This window comes from Photinus pyralis, unplaced genomic scaffold (assembly GCF_008802855.1).
Source record: "Photinus pyralis isolate 1611_PpyrPB1 unplaced genomic scaffold, Ppyr1.3 Ppyr1.4_LG2, whole genome shotgun sequence".
Lineage (NCBI taxonomy): Eukaryota > Metazoa > Arthropoda > Insecta > Coleoptera > Lampyridae > Photinus > Photinus pyralis.
The window spans coordinates 46,034,765-46,060,606 of NW_022170403.1; the positions used below are offsets into that span (position 1 = coordinate 46,034,765).

The 25,842-nt window shown below is 35.8% G+C and overlaps 1 protein-coding gene across 1 annotated transcript; it reads left to right on the forward strand.

Annotated features, from left to right (window-relative positions):
- Positions 1–13,229: 13,229 nt before the first annotated feature.
- On the forward strand, positions 13,230–24,770 carry LOC116164699 (tyrosine kinase receptor Cad96Ca-like). The gene is made up of 3 exons (XM_031478902.1): positions 13,230–13,291; positions 13,486–13,767; positions 24,365–24,770. The coding sequence occupies exons 1-3, from the start codon at positions 13,259–13,261 to the stop codon at positions 24,587–24,589; spliced, it is 540 nt and encodes a 179-aa protein (XP_031334762.1). The 5' UTR covers positions 13,230–13,258; the 3' UTR covers positions 24,590–24,770.
- The last annotated feature ends 1,072 nt before the right edge of the window (positions 24,771–25,842 follow it).

Here is a 25,842-nt window from a genome sequence, read left to right on the forward strand (position 1 = left end):
TGTTATAATACTAATTTTAACCTTTTATAAAGCTAGGCTTTATTCCATTTAAAATTATACATTATAGTAAATGAGTGACAAATTCCATTTAAAATTATACATTATAGTAAATGAGTGACAAATTTACATACAAAAATAACAAACGATACAACGTCTAGATCCATTAAAGAACAAATCATATCATTCATCGTGGCTTTCAAAATTTCCACCATAACAATAATAAATTTCAACTAGAACTATAGTCTCTGAGATATAGTGGTGGTCTTCTAGTTCTAGCTGATCGTCTTAATGTTTCTGATTCTAGATCCACAACAGGCTGAAGTTGCACATTTGAATCTTGAAGCTCTAGATTGATATCTTGATTTATTGTTGGCGGGTGAGGTTGTTGGACAACAACTTCAGGTTCTGGTCTAGAGGCTATTATCTCTCCTTGTCCTCCAATGGGAGCCAGGTGTCTGTTGGATACAGTGGTTTCACGTCCATCTCGGAGGCGAACAAAGGAATAGTCAGCGTTTGACTCCAACAAGTCTACCTCTTCAACGAGAGGCTGGTATTTACTACTTCGGTCACAACGACGCAATAATACTTGTTCTGCCTCTGTCAGCCATGTAGGCATAGAAGTTCCATTAGGAGATCTTCTATTGTGTCGAAACATCCTTTCATGTGGTGTGCACTGTGCAGTTAATCGTAGTACATAAAAGAGAACGAATGGAATGTAGAGCGAATGATAGAACTTTTTCCCATTGTTCAATTGGTAAATTGTGAGTCTTCAGAGCTAGTTGAATTGCTTTCCATAATGTTGAATTAAGTTTTTCAACTTGACCATTTCCTTGAGGATTGTAGGCGGTAGTACTACTCGTGACAATACCTCGTGAGTGCAAGTACTGCTTTACTTCACTAGACATAAACGATGCACCTCGATCTGAGTGTACATAGCTCGGCATACCAAACAACATGAAAAGTGAATTTAGATGAGTAATTACAGTCTTTGCGCTTACATCGGAGCATGGAAAAGCAAATGGAAAACGAGAGTATTCATCAATGACTGTAAGTATGAATCTATTCTTGGTATTCGTGGGAACAGGACCTTTAAAATCGATGCTGATTCGCTCAAAAGGTGACGTTGCTTTAATTAGTTCTGGTAGTGGATCTGAATGCCTATAATATTTCGGTTTTATTTCTGCACAAGTGCGGCAGTTGTTAGTCATAACTCGGATTTCTTCAATTGTATATGGTAAATTCTTATTTTTGAGCCAATGGTGCATTCTCGTTATACCAGGGTGACATAAATGATCGTGCAGTTCCTTCAATTTCAGATTTCTTGATTGTGAATTCATACTAGCAGAGATTCTTGACAAAGCGTCAGCAACGTGGTTTTCTCGTCCAGGTCTGTAGATGATATCGTAATTGAACGGAGCTAGTTCCAAACGCCATCTTTGAATTTTCTCGTTCTTTATTTTACTAGGTAATTTAGAGTTAAACATAAAGCTTACAGATCTCTGATCTGTGATTAATTTGAAAGGTTTTCCAATTAAGAAGTGCCGCCATTTCTTCAACGACTCAACAATGGCGTAGGCCTCCTTCTCAATAGCCGAATGATTTTGTTCACAATTGTGCAAAGTTCTAGAATAGAAAGCCACTGGTCTCGAGTTTTGTGAAAGCGTAGCGGCAATTGAATGGTTCGAGGCATCTGTTTCAACTGTGAATGAGATGTTATTATCGATAGCATTAACAGTAGACTTTGCAATCATAGACTTCAAGTTTTCGAAAGCGTTTAGCGCATCATTGTTCAATGGAAATTATGGACTATGAGCAAGGGGGTGAATTTTCTCTGAGAAATTTGGAATCCATTTAGAGTAATGGGCGAACATTCCCAGTGTTCTACGAAGTGAAGCGACATCATTTGGAGGAGGTAAGTCAAGTAGAGGTTTCAATCTGTCGTTGTCAGGTCTGATGATGTGGTTGTCAATAGAGTAACCCAATATTTTAATTGATTTAAGATTGAACTTACTTTTCTCCTTGTTTAGCGTAAGCCCGTATTTATTAACTGCATGCATAAATTTTTCAAGGTTCATGTCATGATCTTCTTGCGTTTTTCCACAAACAGTTATATCATCAATATATGCGAATGTACCTGATAATTCTTCTTTTCGAATCACCCAATCAATTGTTCTTTGAAAAGCAGATACACCGTTGGTTACGCCAAAAGGAACTCTAGTAAACTGGTATAAATTTCTGGCAGCTTCGAATGCAGTGTACTTCTTTTCTTGAGAAAGAATTGGGACTTGGTGATAGGCACTCTGTAGATCTATAGTACTGAATACAGTGTAATTTGAGATTTTCGTGACAACTTCTTCTATATTTGGTAGTGGATATGCATCTAGTTGCGTGTAGCGATTTATAGTTTGCGAATAGTCAATAACCATCCTTTTCTTATGGTTCGTGTTATTAGTGATCAACACTTGTGCTCTCCAGGGAGACTGGCTTTCTTCAATTATACCTTCTCGTAACAGTTTCTTTACTTCAGCAGCTATGAATAGTTCATCCTCATGTGAGTGTTTGCGGGATCTTATTGCAATTGGTTTGCATTCTGTAGATAAGTTAGTAAATAATGGTACAGCGGGCACGGTTGCTTCGGCTACAGAGCAAATGTTGAGTGTTTGTTTTGGTCCTCCAAATGCAAGTTCCAAACTCGAGTGCATTTGCAATACATCATGACCAATGATCATGTCTGCACATAGGTCTTTTACAATGAGAAGTTCTAGATTTCTGTATGAGCATTCTCCAATGCGAATAGTTTGCCGTGTGAGATGTTTCACTTGTGACTTGAGAGATGAGGAAGCCATTGATACAGTTTGTTTACAATGTTGTTTTCTTAGATTAAGCAGATTCGCGAATCCTTCATTAATGAAACTGATGCTGCTTCCTGTATCGATAAGAGCGTCAGCGCGAACTCCTTTTACGAATGCTGTAACCATAGCTTTTTGAAGCGAAGAAGGTGCAGCAGCGGTGATATAAGCAGTGTAGTTTTCATATTTTTCTTGAAAACAGGCAGCACTGTTTTTACTGCGACAAACAGTTGAAAAATGGCCTTTCTTTCCACAGGTATGGCACTCAACATCCACTGCTGGACAGTTTTTCCGAGCGTGGACAGGGCCACCACAAAAAAAGCATTTACGTTTTGAATAAGTTTTGGTTTCCGTAGATTTTGGTATTACAGCTACTGTTTCCACAGTAGAAGACGGATTAGGTGAAATTGCATTGACGATAGAAGATTGAGTTTTAAATATTGCAGAATTTCTTTCAGCTGTTTCCATTGACAGAGCTAGAGTGTAAGCTTGATCTAAGGATAATGTCAGATTCTCCAAAAGTCTCTGACGGATCTCTGATGAAATAATTCCTGTGATAAATGCTCCTCGTATATTCTCGTTTTTATTTGTCCCAGCATCCACTGCAGTGAATTGGCATTCCTTAGACAATTGTTTAAGTGCCTGGAGGTAAGTGTCAATAGATTCTCCAAACTGTTGACGCCTCGTGGCAAGCACATGCCTGGCGTAAATTACATTTCGAGGTTTGATGTATAGAGCATCGAGAATAATAAGCGCATCAGTGTAAGTTTCACAGTCACATACGTACGCAAATACTCGTGGCGAGATGTAGTTTACCAGCAGCTGTAGCTTGACGGCTTCAGAAAGCAATTGAATATTACTTGTTGCATCAGGGCCCATTGTAGTAGAGGCAGATGAGGCTTGTCGAGCTTTGAGAAAATTCTCAAAAGTTTTCTTCCAATGTTCCCATTCCAAGGTGGTGGAACTTAACGTCGGATCTCCGTCAAAGCGTTCGGGACGTAAGAATCTATCCATTTTTTAAATGGAATAAATTGTTATAATACTAATTTTAACCTTTTATAAAGCTAGGCTTTATTCCATTTAAAATTATACATTATAGTAAATGAGTGACAAATTGACATACAAAAATAACAAACGATACAACGTCAAGATCCATTAAAGAACAAATCATATCAGCCGCACTAACTGCTTTCCCGGCTAGCATGTCACTTTTCCTACCTGCAAATGTCAAATGTCATTAATGGTATCAGTTGAGTATGTTATTACAGAAAGCAAGTAAAACAACAGTAACAACAACACTATTTGGAAATATAAATTGAGTATACCCAAATACAGGCGACCCGCGTTAAGCTGAAACACTTGAAGAGTTCAAAGCAATTAGGTACTTCTATCCACGTTCATGATCGAATACGCAAGGCACCGCGGTCTTTTAAGCAAAGGGCGTGCTCACAATCATAACAAGTTGAAAATTGAATTGATCAGGTATCGATGACACGTTACTGAACACTCGGTATTTAGATTCAAAATATAAAGGAATTATGTTGGTATCATTCCTTGAAGAGGAAATCAACCACTAATTAGAATGAAAGTAAGTAAATGACTCCTTGACCCAGTTTACGTTATCTGCGTTCCAAGCGCGGTCTGTAGGATAACTTACATAAGGTGTTGTCTTTGTGACCACTACTGCATAGGTGGGGAAATTCGCCATTAAACGTGGAGGAAGTCCTGAAAATTAGAACTTGGGACTAAGGATTGAAACCCAAACTAATAATTAAAACCAGAAACTGAAACCCTGAAAGAAATAACATGTAACTTCCTTAAGAACGCAAAATTTAACATACCTCAAATTAATAATAGAGTTATTAGAAAATAGTATTGACAACGAAACAGTGAAACGGCAACGGTTGATCATTAAATGGATCTCAAACGCGAAGGGTGTAATCCTAAAAAGAATACAAGAATCAAAAAAGTGATTAAGCAAATGACGGCCACTTACGAATCCAAATTTATATCCTCCAAACTGTGAGGTCAGTATTTAATTAACTCCATTCCAAAACCACCTCGAGATCTACACCACAACTGGTCAATCACCAGAAATAACATTCAAAAATTTTGCAATTAGACCAATATGTAATCATTAATACCACACTTCAACGTGTCAAGCAAATAAAGAGGAAACGAAAGCCAGTCGTAACTCATCACGCACGAAATGCCATACAATTTCCCTCTAAATAACAATTTTAAACGATAAAAAGTCTTCTGAAGGATGCCTAACTTTATTCAACCAAAATAACTTACCGACCTACAACAAATGAAGATATGCCTGTCCTATTAATTAATTTGAATATTATAGCTTTGACTTCCGCATTCTAATTTTTGTTCGTGTGCGATGTATTCAACTAAAGAAAACGTTGATATTTCCAATTAGTATAGTGCCGGTAACAGTTAAAAGAGCTTAAGATATTTATTTTCTCTGAATCCAAAGCAGCAATATTCAAATTAATAATTAATATGATAGGGAGATATTTATTTGTTTCAAGAAGTTAATTTGGTTGTATAAAAGTTTCGCATGTAGTTAATTGAAAATGTTGCAAATAACAAAAAAATATCGATTTAAGTCGATATTTCCTATGATTAATGTTGATCATGGTATTCAAGTCTGCAAATTCGATTCCAAAAATTCCGTTAGTGCGGGTGGTGGGAAGATGCTTTTTAAGTAGTTCCATTACAGTCAATAAGCATTATTGCAAGTGTCGTAATATCGACTTAAATCGCTATGTTTTTGTTTTTTGGGACGTTTTCAATTAACTACATGAGAAATTAGATCACTCACTAATAGCACAGATTTAAACACATCTGTGCTAGGCGGGGGACACTTGGTAACCCGAAGGTCCAATCTTCAAATGAGTCGGAAAGTTATTTAAAAAAACCGTTCGACAATTTTATTTTTTAACTCATCAAGTATGCACACAACAAATTTCGTGGAATTCTCTCCATTTACGTTGTCCGGTCAAGAATTGCAGTTTTTTCGAATTTTCAAAAACTAATTCCAGATTCGTCATTTTCATGTTAAAAAGATACCCAGATACCAAATTTCGTCGAAATCAGAGATTTTTTTCGCGCCCCTAAGTAGGGGTGCGCCCTTTCGTGGTAGGAATTTTGAAAAAAAATTTCAAAATCGGATAGGGCATACCCGAAAACTTATTCAAAGACGTGCTACCCATCTTTGTAACTAGACCAAGGTAACTCGTAATATTTGTGATTCAATGAAGTAGGTATATTAATAGTTTCGCATGGATTACAAAACGACTGTGGGAGTGTGGGTAATGAAAACTAACAATAGTCTTTTTATAAATAATATAGTAATAACGAAAAAAAATACTTTTTTGTATAGCTAATTATATTCATCCTACGCAAACGAAAGAAATGTCGTGCTGAGTTTGCCCAGGTTCAAGTATCAATCATATTAGAGATTTTTTTATACGTACGTCAAAAGTGATGTGACGTGTCAAATAAAGCGACGACGGCAGAGTGCCACCTCAACGTTGGGACGGTGGTGTAAGCGCCTGTCCAATATTCTGGGCCTACTTTTTGGTACGATGGCTCGTTTCAATCTAATAAGTACCTTCTATCAACGATATTATTAAATCAGTTCACCATGAAATAGTTATCTATTATACAAGGGAAAAAGTACTAGATTTTAGCTCGAGGTTGTGTTGTTTCCCGACGCGAAGCGGAGGGAGACAAAAAACCGATGACGGAAGTCTCACAAGACAACTTTTTAGACTTTTATTAGATAGTCACATGTTTGTCGGTACTCATAAAAAACATATTTCGCTTAATGCGTCAGCTTTGGAAAATGAACACTATACGAGGCCGGTTGCATTATATCGTTATCATTAGTGCTATCGATGGTGCTGAATATAATTATGCAATGCTTATAAATTGTACATTTCTACTCAATCGGTGTCGACAATCTTCCCCCTTTTCTAACTGGAATCGATGAATTTCACTTAACGACTAAATTCCACTTAAAACTCTACAACGAAAGGTTTTTGACCGACTCTCCGAGCGCTTTCTTTACAAGTGAAATATCCATTCCTTAAGGACAACAATTTGGCATGCTAGAAACGTAAATATTAGGAGTTTAAGTGTTTAAGATCGTAAGCGCTAAACAAAACTGGTTGATACGGAAAAGGGTACGTTGCATACCTATTAGTAATAACGAACCACAGAATGTTTTAAAAAGAAATTTGCTATGTCATAATAATTTAAAATTTTGCTTAAAATTGAAAGAAGAATTGAGTGTAATCGTATAATATACTAGGTGTTCCATTAAAAAATGCAATTTTGGAATGCAACGCCTTTATGACCAATCTTGTATAATTAAAATTATTGACATTAAAGAACTATAACTTTTGTATAACACTTTTTTTATATGTTGTATATTTTTCCTGATAAACGACCGTTTTCAGACATCATCAGGAAACAAATCTAGTGAAAAAAGTATAATTCATTTAAATGCTTTCTTGCGAGCCTTATTCTCTCTTTCACAAATCACAATTAAAGTTTCAACAATGGAATAATGCATATCTACGCTCACTATCGCTAATAGCATCTGACGTCAGTGCGAAAAGGTGATGCGTGACGACGGGTCATAAAAACTACATTTTAGATGATTTTAAAACTTGCATATACGAGGGACTGATAACCACACATTTATCAATTACAACCCCTGATGTCCACTTTCACCAGAAATACATTCCGGATCTTACACCACTCGATTTTTTTCTTTTGGGGTTTCTAAAGAATAGGGTGTATGAAACAAATCCAGAAACAATAAAATTTACAAAATCGCATACTTCGAAGAAACAAAAGGTTGAACATTCCAATTAGGAACGTTTCGGTCAGTGCGAAATCGAGGAATTTGAATCTTTATCAAATTTCGTAATAAAGATGTTGCTTTCTCATTTGATAGTAATAAATCTTAAAATAACTAAGATAGTGTTTTGGTTTACGGAACGTGTGTGTTCTTTAATTATTTACCTTTAAAATAATGTCTCTACCACCCACACTTCCCAGTGTATGAAAGTTTTAAAGCATCTAAAATAGTTATTTATATAACAAGAGCGCGAAGTTCAATTTCGCGCATTGAGACTGAAGGTATTTTGACGAGGCGAAGCCGAGTCAAAATATCAGTCAAATGCGCGAAATAACTTCGCGCTAGCGTTATATACAATATTTTTTCTACAACTGAACCGATTGTTAATTAAATTTGCTGTTTAAGTTCAACTTTGTCACGTGCGCGAAATACTTTTTTTCACTGTTGACGATTTCGCGCACGTTGTCAATAGCAACCTTACTTATTAATTAACCGTTTAAAAATCTAGTACTTCGCGTTTCGAAATCCGTCAGAAAATGACAGGTTTTTTTGGCAGTTGTAGAAAAATGTAGTTTTTATGACCCTTAGTTATTTCCAAAATTTTGAATTTTTTTCTTCACTCGTTTGAAACTCCGTCCCGGGACTTTTGGATAATCCTATATATAAGTACGTAGTTATGTATATACTGTGGTTCGTAAGTTTTAATTATCGGAGTGGCAATAGTGAATAACAGGCTCGCTTGAATGTATTAGTAGCATGTGGTTTTAGTTTAGCAGTAAACACTTAATACACGCAAAATACGATGCATCAACAAGTGTTTAGCCGCGTTGCTGAGCGGCAGGACGGGACGCAGTGCAACGCTGCTGAGCAGCCCAGTGTAAAGGGGCACTTAGAGTATTTACTTTGAATCTTCCAAGTATAAGCATACACTCCCTTTTATTCATATGGGCCAATTGTTTTGACCGCTCCTTCCAGCGCTCTAAGCTCGAGTTTTGTCGGTTTATAGGATGATATGCCACTCACAAAAGATATTCGCAATTTATCGTAAAATTGTAAATTACAAAATATACAGGTTCCTACATCCAAAACATAAATTCCGACGTGCTACTTTCAACTTTAATCAATAAAAATACTAATCGACGTGCCCCAGGATTTCTCAGGTTCTCATACAGAGCCAAAATGGAATCATGCGAAACTGTTATAGAGAAGGAAAGGAATTGCTGTAAATTAAATTAGTTTCAGGGGTTCCGTTAATTTTCCTTGGTATGATCTAATAATGCCTGTGGGTAAGGGTAACCACGCTATAATATCATTTAGCTCCCTTTATTCGTGATAGGTCTTTTACTCCTGGTTGGTTATAATTCTTGTTCAACGTTCTGGATATACTTTTTCATACGATGACTTAAAAGTGCCCTCTTTTTCAATCTCATAAGAGCTTTCACAGTTCTACACAACGATATTATTAAATAATTTCACCAATAAATTGAATCCTTTTTAGTCTTGAAGGGTACAGTAATCGTAATTTACTGTTTGTAGGCAATAGAATAGGAATGTTACATCTTGGAGAGATCGATTTATCTAAATACATCCTAACTTACGCGTTGAGAAAATGAATAATGAAAATAGATTTTTCGCCCTTACGGTTATTTAAACAGAAACAGCCATGTAGTCACAAAAACCAAACGATATTGCTATCAATCTCCCTCAATTGCTTGTCATGCAGACACTTCTAAACGAGCATGTCAAATGAGCGAATTTATTAGTGATCCACAGACGTTTGTATCGATCATGGAAACGCGCCGATTCTTTACACGGATACGCACATCTCGTCCCACATCAAAGGTAGAATCAAATATAAAAGGTTACCGAAATGTTCGCTTGATTTAAAGGGGTTAGATTTACAAAGGGACTAAAAAATCGTATTCGGCGATGAACTCATTTGCTTAGTTTGCATTGTAAACAAGAAAAGCAGGACATTAATGTTATGTGTTTTGTAATTAAGTGCATGATTGTTCACTTGGGACGTGCTGAACCGGTTTCAAACTTTTATGTATCTAAACTAACCCTTGTTTCAGATAAACGCCAGCATTTTTTCCCCATTTTACTACGTCAATAACTTTCCGCCCTATCAAGCATTTAATTCGAGTTCGGTTAATGATCTTACGAGTGCATTCAGTCATTGAACAAAAACTCAATTTTTTATTCAATGATTTAGCGAATTCAATTTTGATATTTGTTTATTATATTGATAGGCAGCACAAAATACACATTAAGTTTAATGTAATAGGTACCTTCAAAGAGTATACATACGTTATATACTCTTTGGTACCTTTCATTCCGGAAAATAATATTTACAGAAGCGTAAAAGGTACCAGTACGTTAGTAGTATTCTTAACAATTACATACCTATAACACGGATGAGGTGACAAAATTAGGGTTAAAAGAGCCTCAATAGATTATGCCGTCCGTATATATTGCTTATTCTGGATGAAATAATCAAATCATGGGCTCAAACAAACTATAAGAATAGAAAACGTACATATTACTTTTAGGAGAATAGTTTTCAACAATATACCACATCTAGGTCCTCTTTTAGTCCACATCAAAGTTATCAAACCTATTAATAAGAAAAATATATTAGAAACCAAGTCAGCGGAATCTTTTTTGATGAAAACAATATGTAATACTTCTTGGTCCAATAGTAGGTAATATCCGCAAGTCGGCGCATGGATAACCACAGTAGCATGTTCGTTATTAACTATAATTACAATAACTCTCAATTCACATTGAAATTGTTTTTCGTCATTTAAACTAATCTCTTTCATCTGAATAAGCATTTTGAGATTGCGTGCGCTTTTCGCTGTGTAGTAATTCTTTCAGTCGAGTTCAGTAATTTACATCTTGATGGAAACAAATAACAAGCCATTGAACGCGAATCTGAAAAGATCTGTTTTTACACGAATAGCGCTGCACGATATGCCTTCAAACACTAAACTAAACCATTTTGGCGTCTGGGTTCCGTCGGCTGCGTCGATAGTTCATCGGTGATTGTGAAAACAAACTCTGTAAACGCAAGTGGTCTGTCTTCTTCAATAAGCTTCTGTGACCAGTCTGACGCTTCTTTCAATCTCCGGGCGGGTTCTTAAAGTGAGCACCTACTCAGAACGAATGAGTATATTAGAGTTCACTGTTCAGTCGATTGAGATTGTGATTTTATTCTCCTACCCAGGACCAATAAGTTCCTTGATGAATTCATGCAATGTCCCTGAGTGTGAATTATGCTGGGTATCAATAGACTTGGGTGTGAGACATCCGGCTCTGGCGCAATTCCCGCAAATACAAACCCTAAAATTGTAAACAGCAGTAATATAAGAAACACATTGGCGGAATGAACTTTATTCTTTGAGTTTTGGTCGTAATTTCAATTTGGCGTATTTTGGAAACATGAAACTAGCAGAGAGAACCACAAAAAAATTATGTCTCAAAATTCATGAAAGGGAAGGTACTTTCAGCTGGCTTGTTCGCATAACCCGAGAAATGAATAGATTGGAGAATGGGTTTTATCGTTATCTCGGCCGAATTGAGGTTAATGAACCACAAAACTTGCCTGTAATTAATGGTAATGATTCACCTCGTGACTGTAAAGGCGGAAATTGGTACGTATACACAACTGTTTTCATAAATTGAGGTAACATCAAATGAATATCAATTTTGTGGACAACGCTCTAGCATTTACTCCTGGAGTTTCTACATGAAACAAATCTCCCAGAAGCTGAGAACTTGTGTAGGTATAAAGGCTGCTCAAGTTGATGAATTTAGAGATTATTTAAGTTCTCCAGTTGTGCTAAAGTATTTTTCATCTTTTTTGTAAACTAGATTTGAGAAGAGAAAACTTTACTCTGTGATGGATTTACATTCATATGGTCCCCTCATGTTCACAAGAGGAATACGAGGAGAAGATTGGGAAAGCTACCTTGGAGCAAGCAAACAAATTTTGAAATGTGCATTAGTTTTACTTTTATTCGAAGTGTTTACATGTGAAACTTTTTTTAATGCTTTCTAAAATAGCATCGCGCATTGTCTACCTTAGAAATTTCATAGAATACCTTCATAAATAAAACATACAGCATGCGTAAACAATAATTTTGAAACCGGTATTAGTTTTAGTTCCATTCAAAGTGCCTACATATGATATTTCATTTAACTGCTTTCATAAATAATAAAGTTGCCATTGCGCATGCACAAAACCAAATTTCTTTAACTTCCTTATTCCAAATGCCTATGTATAACATTTCATTTAAATGCTTTCATACATAAGAAATTTGGCATTGCGCAATGCGCATGCGCAAAACAACATTTTGAGAACGTCTATTCATAGTGTTTATAGTTCGTTTCACTCGTTAAGTAGCGGGAATTCCCACTGCGACATTTAAAACAATAGGACAATAGCCCCCATTTACCTAACTAAAAGTCAGCGGTTCTCAATAAAATTTTAATGTCTCAAACGCCAAATTGTAATTGGGGAAACTACTTGGAATGTGTCTACCTATTTATTTAATACATTAATATGGTATCAACACGATTATTGTCGTTAATGTCCTATTGACGCATTCCTTAAGGAACTACATTTTAAATATATCGATTATTAAGGAAATGGGCCGATTTATACGAGCACTACAACTCTGAACTGAGTTATAAACCCCTCTTCATTGTAGTTAAGGATAGTAATATCGCTATAGTATTGTATAGCATTTCTTTCCGTTCTTGCCAAAGTCCTAACTACTGCTTCTATTATTTCATCGTCCGAATCTGAAGATGAAGTAACAAAATCGTCGTCGCTTATTTCCAAAAATAAAGCCATCAAATTTTCATTAAACATAATTATGTAGGTAGTTTAAGGTAGGTATCTAAATTTGTATAGTTATGTACCGTACCGCGAGATCAATCGTTTTATATTAACCCTAAGCACGAAATTTATTATGACGCAAGTCACTCCAATCACGTGATTAATGAGACATGGACAAACCTTAAGGCTGTATAAAACGAATAAAGCTATTGATACCTTCGATTTGGGGCACTCTGTATAAAACTGTTAATGGAAAAACGCGTCAATCAAAATAGGTACTAAATCGCAGTGTTCGAGGATTTTTCCAGAACATAGAAACCGAAACTGTGAAGGAATTTGTTCTGTGCATTGTGAAAGCACTGTATCTAGCGATTGGAAATACGAACCATATTTATTAATTTAGATGACGAACTTTCATCGGACACTATTTTCTTTGATCTTTTTTCTGATTTACTTCAACAACCAAGAAAATCTAACTGGCTACACTAAGAAGATTTTTAAGTATTTTTATGGGACGTGCAGGTGTAAAAAAAAATTGCTTAACAAAGGGATATTTGGAAGTCGAATCTGACCGTAATTTTATGTGCTTACTTTTGTTATAGATAGTCAAACCGCTTTTCATGGGTAACCGTGTGCAATAAATTAGAAGTACGTCTGATATCGCATTTTGTGCGTGTAAGAATGATTGTAGATACTTTTTGTTATCGCACGAAGGTAAATCACTTGCGCAGTTACGCTTAATCCTTTTAAAATTATGTTGAAATCTTTCGGGCTGCAAAGGAAAATCCTTTTTGCATTAATCCGCAGCAAATTACTCTTTTTCCCTAAAAGCCGTCATACCGCGGTGGTTGACAAACCGTGTATTTGCTAACCCTTACGTTCTTATCTACAACGTGCTTTCTTTTCAGATAATTCATCGCGATCTCGCCGCTAGGAACATCTTAATTACGGAAGATCACGTTTGTAAGGTTGCCGATTTTGGTTTTGCGAGAGATGTTATTGATTCTCATGTTTACGAACGTAAAAGTGAAGGAAGGCTTCCAATTCGTTGGATGGCACCTGAGTCTCTTTACGATAACATCTTTACTGTTAAATCGGACGTCTGGAGCTTCGGAGTACTTATCTGGGAAGTCGTCACGTTAGGAAGCACCCCGTATACAGGACTTTCTGCGGCTGAAGTTATGAAAAGGGTAAGTTTGGATATTTAACTTAATTAAAAGATAACCGCTTTATAAACGAGTAATGCATTATTTAACCATAGCTTAAAAGTTTTCATAATAATTTTTATGTCTTACTAACCTATCATAGCACATTTTATATCTGTGATACGCGGGCATAAAGTGCATTAAGTATCACCATAGTAACTCATTTATACTTAATGACAAAACAAACAAATATTTGCAGGTCATTGAAAATTAGAAACGTCAATTATTAATTGTCAATATCTACTAAATCACAAGATTGGCCTTATTTCGTATAGTTTCTGGAACTTCTTCCTCATTCACGATGAATTGAATTATTTAAAATTACGTTTGACGTTTGGATGGTTTCAACTACATTAACAAATTCGAACCACGCATACTCGATCAAACATAATGAATTATTTTGTAAACGAATTTTGACGAAGAAAACTATTTGTAAGACATAAAATTGTGTATGTACCACGGGCATAAGCTGATGTTTATACTCTCGGGCGACTAAAAAGCTCTCGGGCTATAGGCCCTCGAGCATTTTAACTCGTCGCCCTCGAGAATATAAACATCACTATTATGCCCTTAATACATAAATAACTATTTTTCACCCTTTCGGTCTTTGTGTGCAATATAATATTAAATCCATTTGTGTAACTAACTAGAACTAACTAATTAGTAAGTAAAGGGCTTTCATTTCAAAACCAATCGCCTGTTGAATTTTGTCATTTTGATAAAAAATCAAAATTTGCAAAAATGCGTTCGTTTGGATAGCTAGGGGCAAGTTTAATGGGAGGTTTACCTTAGTTTTAGCATTTACCCCCACAGCGCCAACTACCTCTGCTTTAAAATTGTAATATGCATTCCCTATCGAGAGTGACTCATCATTTAGAAAGCCATAAAAGTCTCAGAAATAACCTCAAAATCTAATTCGTATGCTGTGGCTATGAATTAATTTTAAAAAACGAAAACAAATACAAAATAAATAAATTTGGCGATTTCGCGTTTTGATTGTATAAAATTAATTTTATTAAATGCTTAAAATGGTCTCTATTAGTGCACAGACCGAGGTACAGCCAATAGGACAGAGAGTCTATTACTTTCTTCCAATATATTCTGATATTAATCCCCCTGTTAAATTCCCTTCTAGGAATATCGCCGCAATATTTTCTTTCTCCAGAATACCTGTCCAAACATTGGTTTTCTGCGGAAGTGGATCGGATCTTTCGAAAAAGTGTGATTTTTCGTTTTTCTCAGTACCTAACAATGTATTTTTTCTTCAAACGTCAAAATATTAGGCCATTGTTCGACTGAGTAGTAGGCGCCAAAGTTTGACATTATCGTTAGAGCAGTTTTTACCTTTCCTTTTCCTGTCGCCGGAGGGAAAAGTGTTGTTATGGAAACACAACAATTGCATTTATTTATTCAAAAAATTATGATATATTTTCAGACTTATTAATATTAAATGTACAATTGGTAAGTGTTGCATTCTGAAAATTGAAGCCGTGCAACGATGAACTAGACCCTGTTAAAGTATTTACTCTCGATTTAGGCGATGACCTTGGCGAAGACGATGTTATTAGATTTCCTGATGCGCCTATTTCAGTTACCGCAGTTTCGTTTAAATTTAATATTCGGCTAGCATTCTCTTTTTTGTTGCGAATCGACTCTTCTATGTACCCTTCTGCTACGGAAGTCGACCTCCAACCCCCGTGGCACTTCAACGACTCCATACTTCCTCCACCATCGATGAGTAATGTAGCCGAAGTACGCCTTAAACAGTGACCCGTATATTCTTGGACATTGCCTAATTTTAGAAATTCGGCGACTTTTCTGGGTACAGCACTGATCGTATGAATCCCCATCACATTTTTATAGCACTTCCCATTCTTGTATTTCAAAAAAAAACCTCTCTTGCATATCTCTCGGTCTTAATGACGTGTACTTGTGGTAAATATTCATGAACATTTCTCCGATGATGGTAAACGAGCGCACTTTTTTCGTTTTGCTATCGGGAATTTTTATTAGGATTCAATTTTCCAACTCTTCAATGTCGCCTATATTCATTTTCATCATTTCATCACCGGATTTCGACGGTCCGATGCGCGATACTGCTTCATTCGCCTCAACGGCAATTTCGGGCGGCGTGCATTGCATTCTAAAATTAACTAATTTACACTATTTTTTAGTGATTTAATTAACTTACTTCTTTCTTATCGAGAAATTTCAGAATTGGTACCGCAAGAAGTACCCGCAGCGCCTTAAGTCATATGACCTGAGGCGGCAGACGATCGATTTTAGCATACTCTGATAGGACAAAATGGAACTCCATCAGTTAAAATTTTGATCATTCTCGTTCAGTGGATTTCGTGCTAGCTCCCCTACTATCAGGATTGGGGATAGATGGGTGGACGAAGAGGACTTACTTTTGCCTGAAAATGCTACTATGAATGTCAGGAACCAACTTATAGCCCACTACAGAAGGATTAGAGTTTTTTTCCAGGCACTGCGTATACCGAGCGCGATGTAAACCGCAGAAATACTCATGAAATTGTACTAAAATTTAAGTACTTTGGAGGCACCACATTAACTCTGAATAAAAGCAACAGAAGAAAGCTACAAAACCTAATCATGGCTGAGTACTTTCAAAGGACTTCCGACAAATGCTTAAGTAATCACTGGACCGAGATCGATACTAACTGGTCATCATTTTTCAACTGCTGTACATCTGGTTCAATGGCAGAAATTAGCTGGCGGTTTGCGAAAAACAGATTAGCAGATCCGACCTATCTGCTCAAAGCAAACATCAGGGTTACTGAGAACTGCCAGGTTTGCGAAAAGATCACAGCTAACGCTTGGCATATGATAATAGAATTTGGCTTGTTAGCCAAAGAAATTTGGGGCCTTGTTATCGCATGGGCAAGTAACATCTGGCAAGGTAGAAGACTATCACTAGTTGACGCGTTATGTGGAGTAAAAGAGAACAACCGCAGTGATATTTTAATCAATTTTCTGACTAATTCTGCAAAGTTTTATATATATGTTCAATTAATCACCGCCATGAAAAACGACACGCATCCAACGTCCCTTCGGGATGGCTACCTAAAGGGCATTAAAAGCAAAATCTTAATAACTTTCTCGTGGCATAAAGGCATGAATAAAATGGACAGTTTTAAAGATCAGTGGTGCATTGGCGAAGTGCTTTGCAGTGTTAATCGGGGCGGAGAGTTAAAGTGGGGCGGAGTGTGGGATTTGTAAACACGTAAATAGTAACGTTCTGTATGTAGGGAAAAAAAATTTTTAGGTTAGGTTCAACCCCTCGTTGGTTTTATTTGTAGTAGACACAACGTTTTAATAAAATAATAATAATAATAATAATAATAATAATAATAAACATACTTATTCTGTTCTCTCGATTGCAGATACTATGTACACATACTAGACCGAGAGCCCGCGTAGAAAATATGTAAGTTGTACCTATTGGTACCTATTGTCAATGCATATGCAATTCCGTTATCGATTTGGCTTCAGTGAACTCCGTGGAACGTAGTTTACGCATATTTAAAACCCAGCCATACGTTTTAAGAGGAAAATTGGCGTAAAATCTTAACGATGCGCCGACATAGCGCATTTTTGCAAAAATAGCGCCTCGAACTCGGACCAACCCTCGTTTTTCGCAACATGGCCTCGTCCATCACTCTGACGTTTAATTTCTTAAAATGGCTGAACATCCTCATTTTAAGGAAAATACGCCTTTTCGAGTCAGTGAATATTCCCAAACCGAACATAGGGAATTAACATGGGAAAGGGGTTTTTTGTAAATAGTTGTTTCCCATGTTAACTTAGAGGGTTTATAATGACACCAATAGAAAGAAGATTTGTTTCCTCGTCTAATGATATACGAATTAGTTCATTTTCAGGTGTATTCCTTCACCTACCGATTATGGTCCAGTACGGTACAATCGTCACTTGATGGTATACCGTTGTCTTTTCTGCTTGAACAAAAAACTGTATACCCATATAGGATCATAGTGTAAGATACGATATAGGTACCTATGAAACCGTAACCATTTCCAATATTAAAATTTACGTTAAAAATGTCACTATTACCAATGAATTCTTTGATTTTTACTCTAATTTATAAAACATCGGCTCATAGCTGATAGTCGAGGTTATTCGGCCGTTCGGAATAAATTTTCCATCCAGGTGTATTAATTTTTCTATTTACTTGTACATTGTACATTGTAACTTATGTTATAAATGTAGGTATAGGTACCTACTCAAATGATTAACTTTATTTATTCGATTTTTATGATTTCCCTCTTCCCTTATACTATCTATCTTTAAAGTGGCGTTTGTACTAAAATTAAAGATATAACAGTTATTTTTATTGATTTTTCATTTTAGCCTGTTCTGCTCTTGTCAGTAAAAATTTCAGTCGATGTATAATTTTAGTTAGGTAAGATAAATTGCTGTGCAAAGGTTACGACGTTATTGGATATACACACAGAACTAGAGATCTGTCCTTAAAGTGCAGGACAACAGCATATTTATCTTGGTTGGAAAACTAACTGCTTCAATTTAACAACCCTCTACTCACTACTGTTAATATAATGCGCAACACGACAGTTTCGCGCCCTTAAAATTCCAACCCATTTTACTTTAGTTTTTTTAAATAATACGTCAATTCCGGACGTCGCGCTTTTTTCCGACTTCCCCTTGGCGTTGACATATGACATATATTCACTCTTTCTTGCGAGTGATATATAAACTTAATCCAAATGAACCCCCAAATGTTAAAGTAGCTAACGGGTTATTATACTAAAAAATGTTTTAATCGAGGTTTTAATGTACCTAATTACAAAATTTGATTAATTATGATCCAAAGCATCAGGTACATATGAGTGTAGTTAAAATGTGAAATTTTGTGTTGTTATGAGAAGGGTGGATACTCTGACCGTCTGCTTGCATTAGTGTTGATTGGCGCCATCTATATAAATGTAGATATGTTATTTTTTTTACTCCACCTAATGCTTTCTAAACAAACAGGGCTATTCATCTAAATTAACTTGGTATAATGTGACATAGTAGAGTATTCAACGTTAACTATGTACATTTACATTTTTTATGTCAACCATTGCTGACAGTGATAAAAGAAAAGATATATATATATTTTAAATCTTAAATATCATACAACATCTAACAACAATTAACTAACCTTAAAGTAGAGAGCTCACCCAAACTAGGGAACTAAACAACCACGAGTTTCCGAAACTTCGTCTTTTCATATAAGTTTGCAGTTCAAAATAAGTTAACAAAAATTAAGTAGATATCCTGGTATCGATTTTGACGTTTAAAACTTCGTATTGCCATTTCAGTAAACCCTCATGTTACAACGCAAAGTTTATTAGCAAATATTGCAAATAGGAGAACTTTCTCGGAAAATATATAATTCGGCGTCCTGCAATCAAGCGGCAGTTTGTGTACTGTGCTGTGCATACTATCATTTCCATTATTTTGGATTTTAATTTTTATAACTAAACTTTCATTCTTTGGTTAATATTTGTTGGAAGTTAGTTGCACTGATAATAGCAGTTTTTCTCCGTTTCCGTTCGTCTATGCCTGGGTACGTTGTATGACGCCACCAGCTCTTAGGACGCACTTTAGTCCTGTGGTATATACGCTATTTTCACTCTGGTAATCAACTACAGCAATTTCAATGTTAAAGTGCAAATTTTAAAGAAAAAATTTGTTTGATTGTAGGTTCAATATACCTTGTAATGTCAAATTGTGACCGTATAATGATAGTCTTAAGAGCCCGCGACGCAAACCATCACCATTCAAATAGCAGCATAAAACGTATACATGAACAAGTATTGGAGGTGACCATACACGAAACGCTCGGTCTGTCGGACCGCATTTAGCCGGAAGGTAAACAAATTCAATTGTTTATTTGTATATTTCATAAGAAATCATTACTTTTAAGAAAAACAGGTAATATGTGGTACCAAATTAAAGCTCTTGAGGTCAGCTGCACAAATAACTCGGTCTGTCGGCCGGAAGTCCTTGACAGACCGACATTTAGTCTGCTGCTAGAAGCCGACATTTCAGTTAGTTATAAATTTCTACGGTCACTCTGATCCAAGCATTTTAGGTACCAAAGAGTAAATAACTATAAACCTCTACAGCGGATCTAAAAAAGCGACTGAGCTCCTCGGTTTGACCCTACTGGATCATTGAACATTTAGTCTGCTGCTGGAATCCCACAGTTAGCTCAAAATATAAGAGAATCATTCAATTCAAAAACAAAACGGTACAAGCTCTGAAGCTCATCGATGAGATTACAAAAGCATGTCCGCTGAAGTAATGAACCAATTGTAAAGTGAAGAAAAGTATTAATTTCACATTTTGGCGATAACTTTTGTAGAGTTAGGGTAAGGTAACTGCACACCCAACAAACTTACACAATGTAAATTCGTCTGGGGATTACCGCTTAGTTCCGAACTGCGAATGCACTACAGATCAAGAACGATTTGATAATGTTTAGTGACTATGCTCATACGCTATTTATATCACAGCAATTGCTTCTTAACCTACTATTCTAATGAAATAGGAGGTGCTGATGCGTCGACCTAGTCAAGAATGCTTACGATTGTTTTGCATCGTTTGCTGGTTTGTTTCCTAATGTGATTATTGTTCCTCGTTTGGCAGCGTTTTGCTTATTTTGGTTTTTAATTAATTGTATCCTTGACTTGAATTCTTCCTTGTTACCTTATGCTAACGTTCCTAAATTTGGGCTGGCGTATAAATCCTGTTCTAAATGAACAACTTTTCTTCACTTTACAATTTATATTGTGGGATTCCAGCAGCAGACTAAATGTTCAATGACCCCGTAGGGTCAAACCAAGGAGCTCAGCCGCTTTTTTAGATCCGCTGTAGAGGTTTATGGTTATTTACTCTTTGGTACAGAACTAAAATGCTTGGATCAGAGTGACCGTAGAAATTTATAACTAACTGAAATGTCGCCTTCCAGCAGCAGACTAAATGTCGGTCTGTCAAGGACTTCCGGCTATTTGCCTGCCGACAGACCGAGTTATTTGTGCAGCTGACCTCAAGAGCTTTAATTTGGTACCACATATGACCTGCTTTTCTTAAAAGTAATGATGAAATATGCAAATAAACAATTGAATTTGTTTACCTTCCGGCTAAATGCGGCCCGACAGACCGAGCATTTCGTGTATGGTCACCTCCAATACTTGTTCATGTATACGTTTTATGCTGCTATTTGAATGGTAATGGTTTGCGTCGCGGGCTCTTACAATAATGATAAAAATCAGTTTGATTTAAAGATTCTAGTGTAAAACTACGGCGTAGACATGATCGTTTAAAACTCTGAAGAACAAGCTATAAGGAAACCTCTCAAATTCATAAAGATATTATATGGAAAACGGTATAGGTAATATGTGTAAAATATGGTCCAAGAATAAAAATGTACATATAAAGGTAACAATTAAGCATTGTGTTTGACAATTCTGTACTGTACTGTCACTTTTTGTCCCGCGTCGCGTTTACTCCCTCCTGGAGGAAAAGTGACACTTTAGTCCCTTAAATGAATGACAAAACACGTTGATTTAGTCCACGGAGCACAAAAATACTAAATTTCAACCGCTGACATGGTAAAAAAGAAAACTTTCTCTCACATGGAGCTCTCTTTTCGTGATGCTCTTCTTTCGCCTCAAGCATGATTTTTTCACGTCATTATAACCACATAGCTCAATCGCATTTTCTCTTATATTTAAAATGTTTAATGTAAAAGCGTAAATTCAGCTACCTAACTTAGAAAACTCTATCATAATAAGTTTGGAATACGCCCAAGTGGCCAGTCTAGTTACTACTAATATTCTCAAATGCAACGTTGCCAAATTTTATACCATGGCTTGTACCTAATTATAGACATTGATATACCTCCTTAGACTTTGATGAACTTCCTGGCACCTTACACCCACGTCAATAACCACAGTCTATGGAATCTAATCTGTAACTAACGATTTAAATTTAATCAATGCTTTAAATTTCATAACTCTTCAAAACGTCCAGATAGCACTTAAATGCACTCGGCCAGAAGTTTAACATTCTAACACATAATTTCACATCTTATAATTTTAATAAATAAATTTACACAAAGGATAAAATTTAAACAAAAAATTAAGCAATTCAAAACAAAGCTAAAATGGACAAATATACATCAAAATAACAAATTCCGATCAAATAAACCAATTCCCTGCTTACTCGTAATAAAATCCTCCAGATTTAAGGTAAATTAAAACATTCACACATGCAGGATTGCCCGTCCTTATCTTCGCCATTATTCCAACATAACGAACGTCCAGCTGTTGATACAACAATATACATTAACCACACATTCTCCATGGGATTTTGTATTTCCATAGAATGTTGAAAATGTCCTATGTATGTGTATCTGGGATGTACGTTTCATAGACTTCATATAATATAATACATAGTATATACGTTTTGGATGTCTTATTACATGTATCAGGCATGCTTCGTATATTAGCATACTGATAAGTAGATATACCATGAATATTCCAATAATATGCAAATAGATATTCCATGTACTTTGTATACATTCAAAATAAATGTTCCATAGAGGTTCCTTTGTTCTTCAGGATGCATGTTATCTACATTACATCTATACATAAATTAGAATTATTTGTGTAAGTGTGGTAGTATACAGGGTGGTGTTTCTAAGTGGACCATTAGAAGTATCTCAGGAACGGTTTGGAATTTCGATTCGGGACCTATTAACTTTTTTGAATAATCGATGAAAAGAATCATTTAAAAAATATTTTCAGTATCAGAACGATACCGGAACTTTCTTATTTCAAATGGCACTACCTTTTCTGATAGCATTTTCGAATTCCTCATAAAAAATCAGTATGACTTTTTCAATACGATGCTATGTCTAACTGAGATGTTTCGAAGGTATTTCGCGTTTTTATAATTCACGGAAAACGCGCCGCTAACGATAAAGTACCGTCGGTAATACAGAACACCTCACAACATCCATAAGGTCCATACCCTATAATCTCATGTATATACGAGGGCTATCCAGAAAGTAACAGACGTTTTGAAATAAAAAATTAAGAAAGTGTAAGAAATAATTTTTATTATATACATTATTTGGAAGCTTTTTTCAACATAGTCGCCATTCATATTGAGGCACTTATAGCGTGGAACAAGTGATTTGATTCCAACTTTGTATAAATCCGCCGCCTGAGTCTTTAATCACTGGTTAACGCTGCGCCGGCTTGAATTTCGGCATCACTGTGCAAGTGGTGCGAGCGAGGTCTTTATCGCTGGGAAGAGGTGGAAGTCGCTTAGCGCTAGATCCGAGCTGTATCGAAGGTAATTAAAAATCTCCCATCCAAAATTATCCAAGAGCTGTCCAGTACGGTTGACGGTGTGCGAGCGGGCGTTGTCATCGAAAAACAAAACTTCCACCTCTTCCCAGCGATGAAGACCTGGATCGCAACGCAGCGGTTCGATAGGGACACCGAACTTCATGCCAGCGTGCAGGTTAAAATCTAGATGTCCCTCTCCACAATACTCACTTTTTCGAACGGTCATTTATTTATCAGTTTTACTACCTGCTACAATAGATATTTTAATATATTCAAAAATTCTCCTTCGTTATCGTCTTTAAAAAAAAAATACGAAGTGTAGGTTATTAAGTGAGCACTCATATTAGATTTGTAAAAAAAAAATTTATTTTATATGTATGTGTATAACGTGTGAATGATACACTAGGTTGAGTGGTAGAGCAACAGTTGTACGTCCAGGTCAACGTGTTGAACTCCGCCTAGATTATTTTCGTTTTAATTTTATTTACATTATATAATTTCGTAATAAAGGCATTATTATTATTATTATTATTATTATTAAAATCTCAGGCGGCGGGTTTATACAAAACACTATAATAAGTGCCTCAATTTGAATTGCGCCTGTGTTGATAAATAACCCAAGAGTGTAGCTCCCAAATGTATATAATAAAAATTTTCTTTACAATTTTACAATTTTTTATTTCAAAACGTCTGTTGCTTTCTGGACAACCCTCGTACATAAAATGAATGAATGAATGAATAATCAATGTAGATATAGTATATACATAAGATGCACATTATATTCGCTGTACATTTTGGGTGTAAAAGGTACATACATAAGATATCGAATTCTACGTGGGAAGTAAAATAGTTATATTAAGTTACGAATGGTATACCTCCGAGTATACTTCACATTCGACACACAGTGTCGCCAATGCCATACGAGTAGCCCAACTTAACATCTTATTGAATATTAAACTGGTAGCATGGTGCAAAAGGTCCATTTGGTTCGTGTAACTCCCGTGCATAGTATGTGTTTCGTTTAGTCAACACTGGGGATGCTACTTATAGTAGTAGAGAGAGGCTTCAAAAATTGTATTCTAATACTTTTTATATTTTGATATAGCAATACGTTTTCATTAACTTGTAATTTTAATTGTTGATGTTCACTTATTTTAACCAATTCCTCTTTTCAGGTACGAGACGGTTATCGTCTAGAGAAACCAGAACATTGCAGAAGAGAGTTATATAATATAATGTACTACTGCTGGGACAAAGATCCAAAACAGCGGCCATCCTTTGAGGAGTGTGTGGAGCTGTTAGAGAAACTAATAATAAGTGAAACTGACTATATAGAATTAGAGCGGTTTCCTGATCATTCCTACTACAATATGACCAGTTTAAGCGGAGAGAAGCTTTAATAGAAAGTTTACTGTTAATTACGTGTACTTAAAACAACAGTTATGTACATATTGTACTCATTCATTCCATTAAGTATAGGCAAGTAGGTAGATATTCATTCTAGTCTCTGCGCTATTTGTAAGGATCACTTATTGCTCACTCCATACGGTTGTTAACTTCAATAAAAAATTGCAGCTTGTTTATATGGTGTATCAAACATGTTTCAATGTTAATTTACTGGTACTGTGCACTGGCATTATTCTTAAAATTGTGCAAATTAGTCTTTCAAGATATTTATAATTATAGTGTTCCAACAGTAAAATGCGTTGATTTTTGTTTCACAAATTAATGTTAATAAAACGTTTCAGTTTCGTCTAACAGAAATCCTTACCAACGGAAACAGGTCATAGCACCTAATTGGTATACCTCAGGTATACCTGACGCTATTGTAGAAACCAGGGGTGTAAGCGGAATATATAAAAGGAAGTAGGTATAGTGCTTTAATATTTTGCATCCTTGTTACGCTCAAACTGTTTTCTTATTTTTTTAGTAAGGGTGTCGATTTCGTTTAAAATTCTATTATCGCCTTTTACCTCTCCAAATTAATCCTTTTTATTATTACGTTTTCGTATAGAACAATCACAAAAAAATATCAATGGACCACTTTTTCAAATTTTTGCGTGGAAAACTACTGCCAATGGATCCCGGCTTACTTTGAAGTTTATCTATGGATACATTGCATCTCATTAATTTAATAATTGCCTTCACTACGCTAAAATTGAATTATTGGCAGCCTTGGCTGTAGATAATTAAGACGAAAATAAAAAACGAAAAACTTCAAAAAGTGTATAGCATAATTTCTAAAGCAGATAAGTTCCCTTAATTGATTTTAAAAGAGAGTTCCTTTCAATGTTCAAATAGGATGGTGAAAACAGTTTCTCTTTGTTGCTTCTACTTTCGTGCGAATCGTTACCATTCATTAATAAATCCGCTTAGAAATTTAATTTGAAATTCCTCCAGATTTTATGTACAACACGCCTCGCATTTAATTATAGAAGTAAAATGCATAAGCTATTTAATGTTAGAAGCCAGCCCGTGGCTATTACATACCGTCAAAACTTGGCAAGTGAAGGTGTAGATAAATTGATTTATGACTTGAATAACTTCAGAAACTAACCTCCCTAAAATTTTTCTCTTCGTGGTTTTCATTTACGGGAAAGCGGACGTAAAGCAGTCGCTAAGTTTTTACGGAAGCAAAGTCTAACAATTGAAA

Bases quoted from the DNA above. Each gene is read 5' to 3' on its own strand.
- LOC116164699 (XM_031478902.1), top strand. From the start codon at position 13,259: ATGATTGTAGATACTTTTTGTTATCGCACGAAG. The intron at 13,292-13,485 runs GTAAATCACTTG...CTTTCTTTTCAG, and splicing joins CTTTTTGTTATCGCACGAAG to ATAATTCATCGCGATCTCGC. The intron at 13,768-24,364 runs GTAAGTTTGGAT...TCCTCTTTTCAG, and splicing joins CGGCTGAAGTTATGAAAAGG to GTACGAGACGGTTATCGTCT.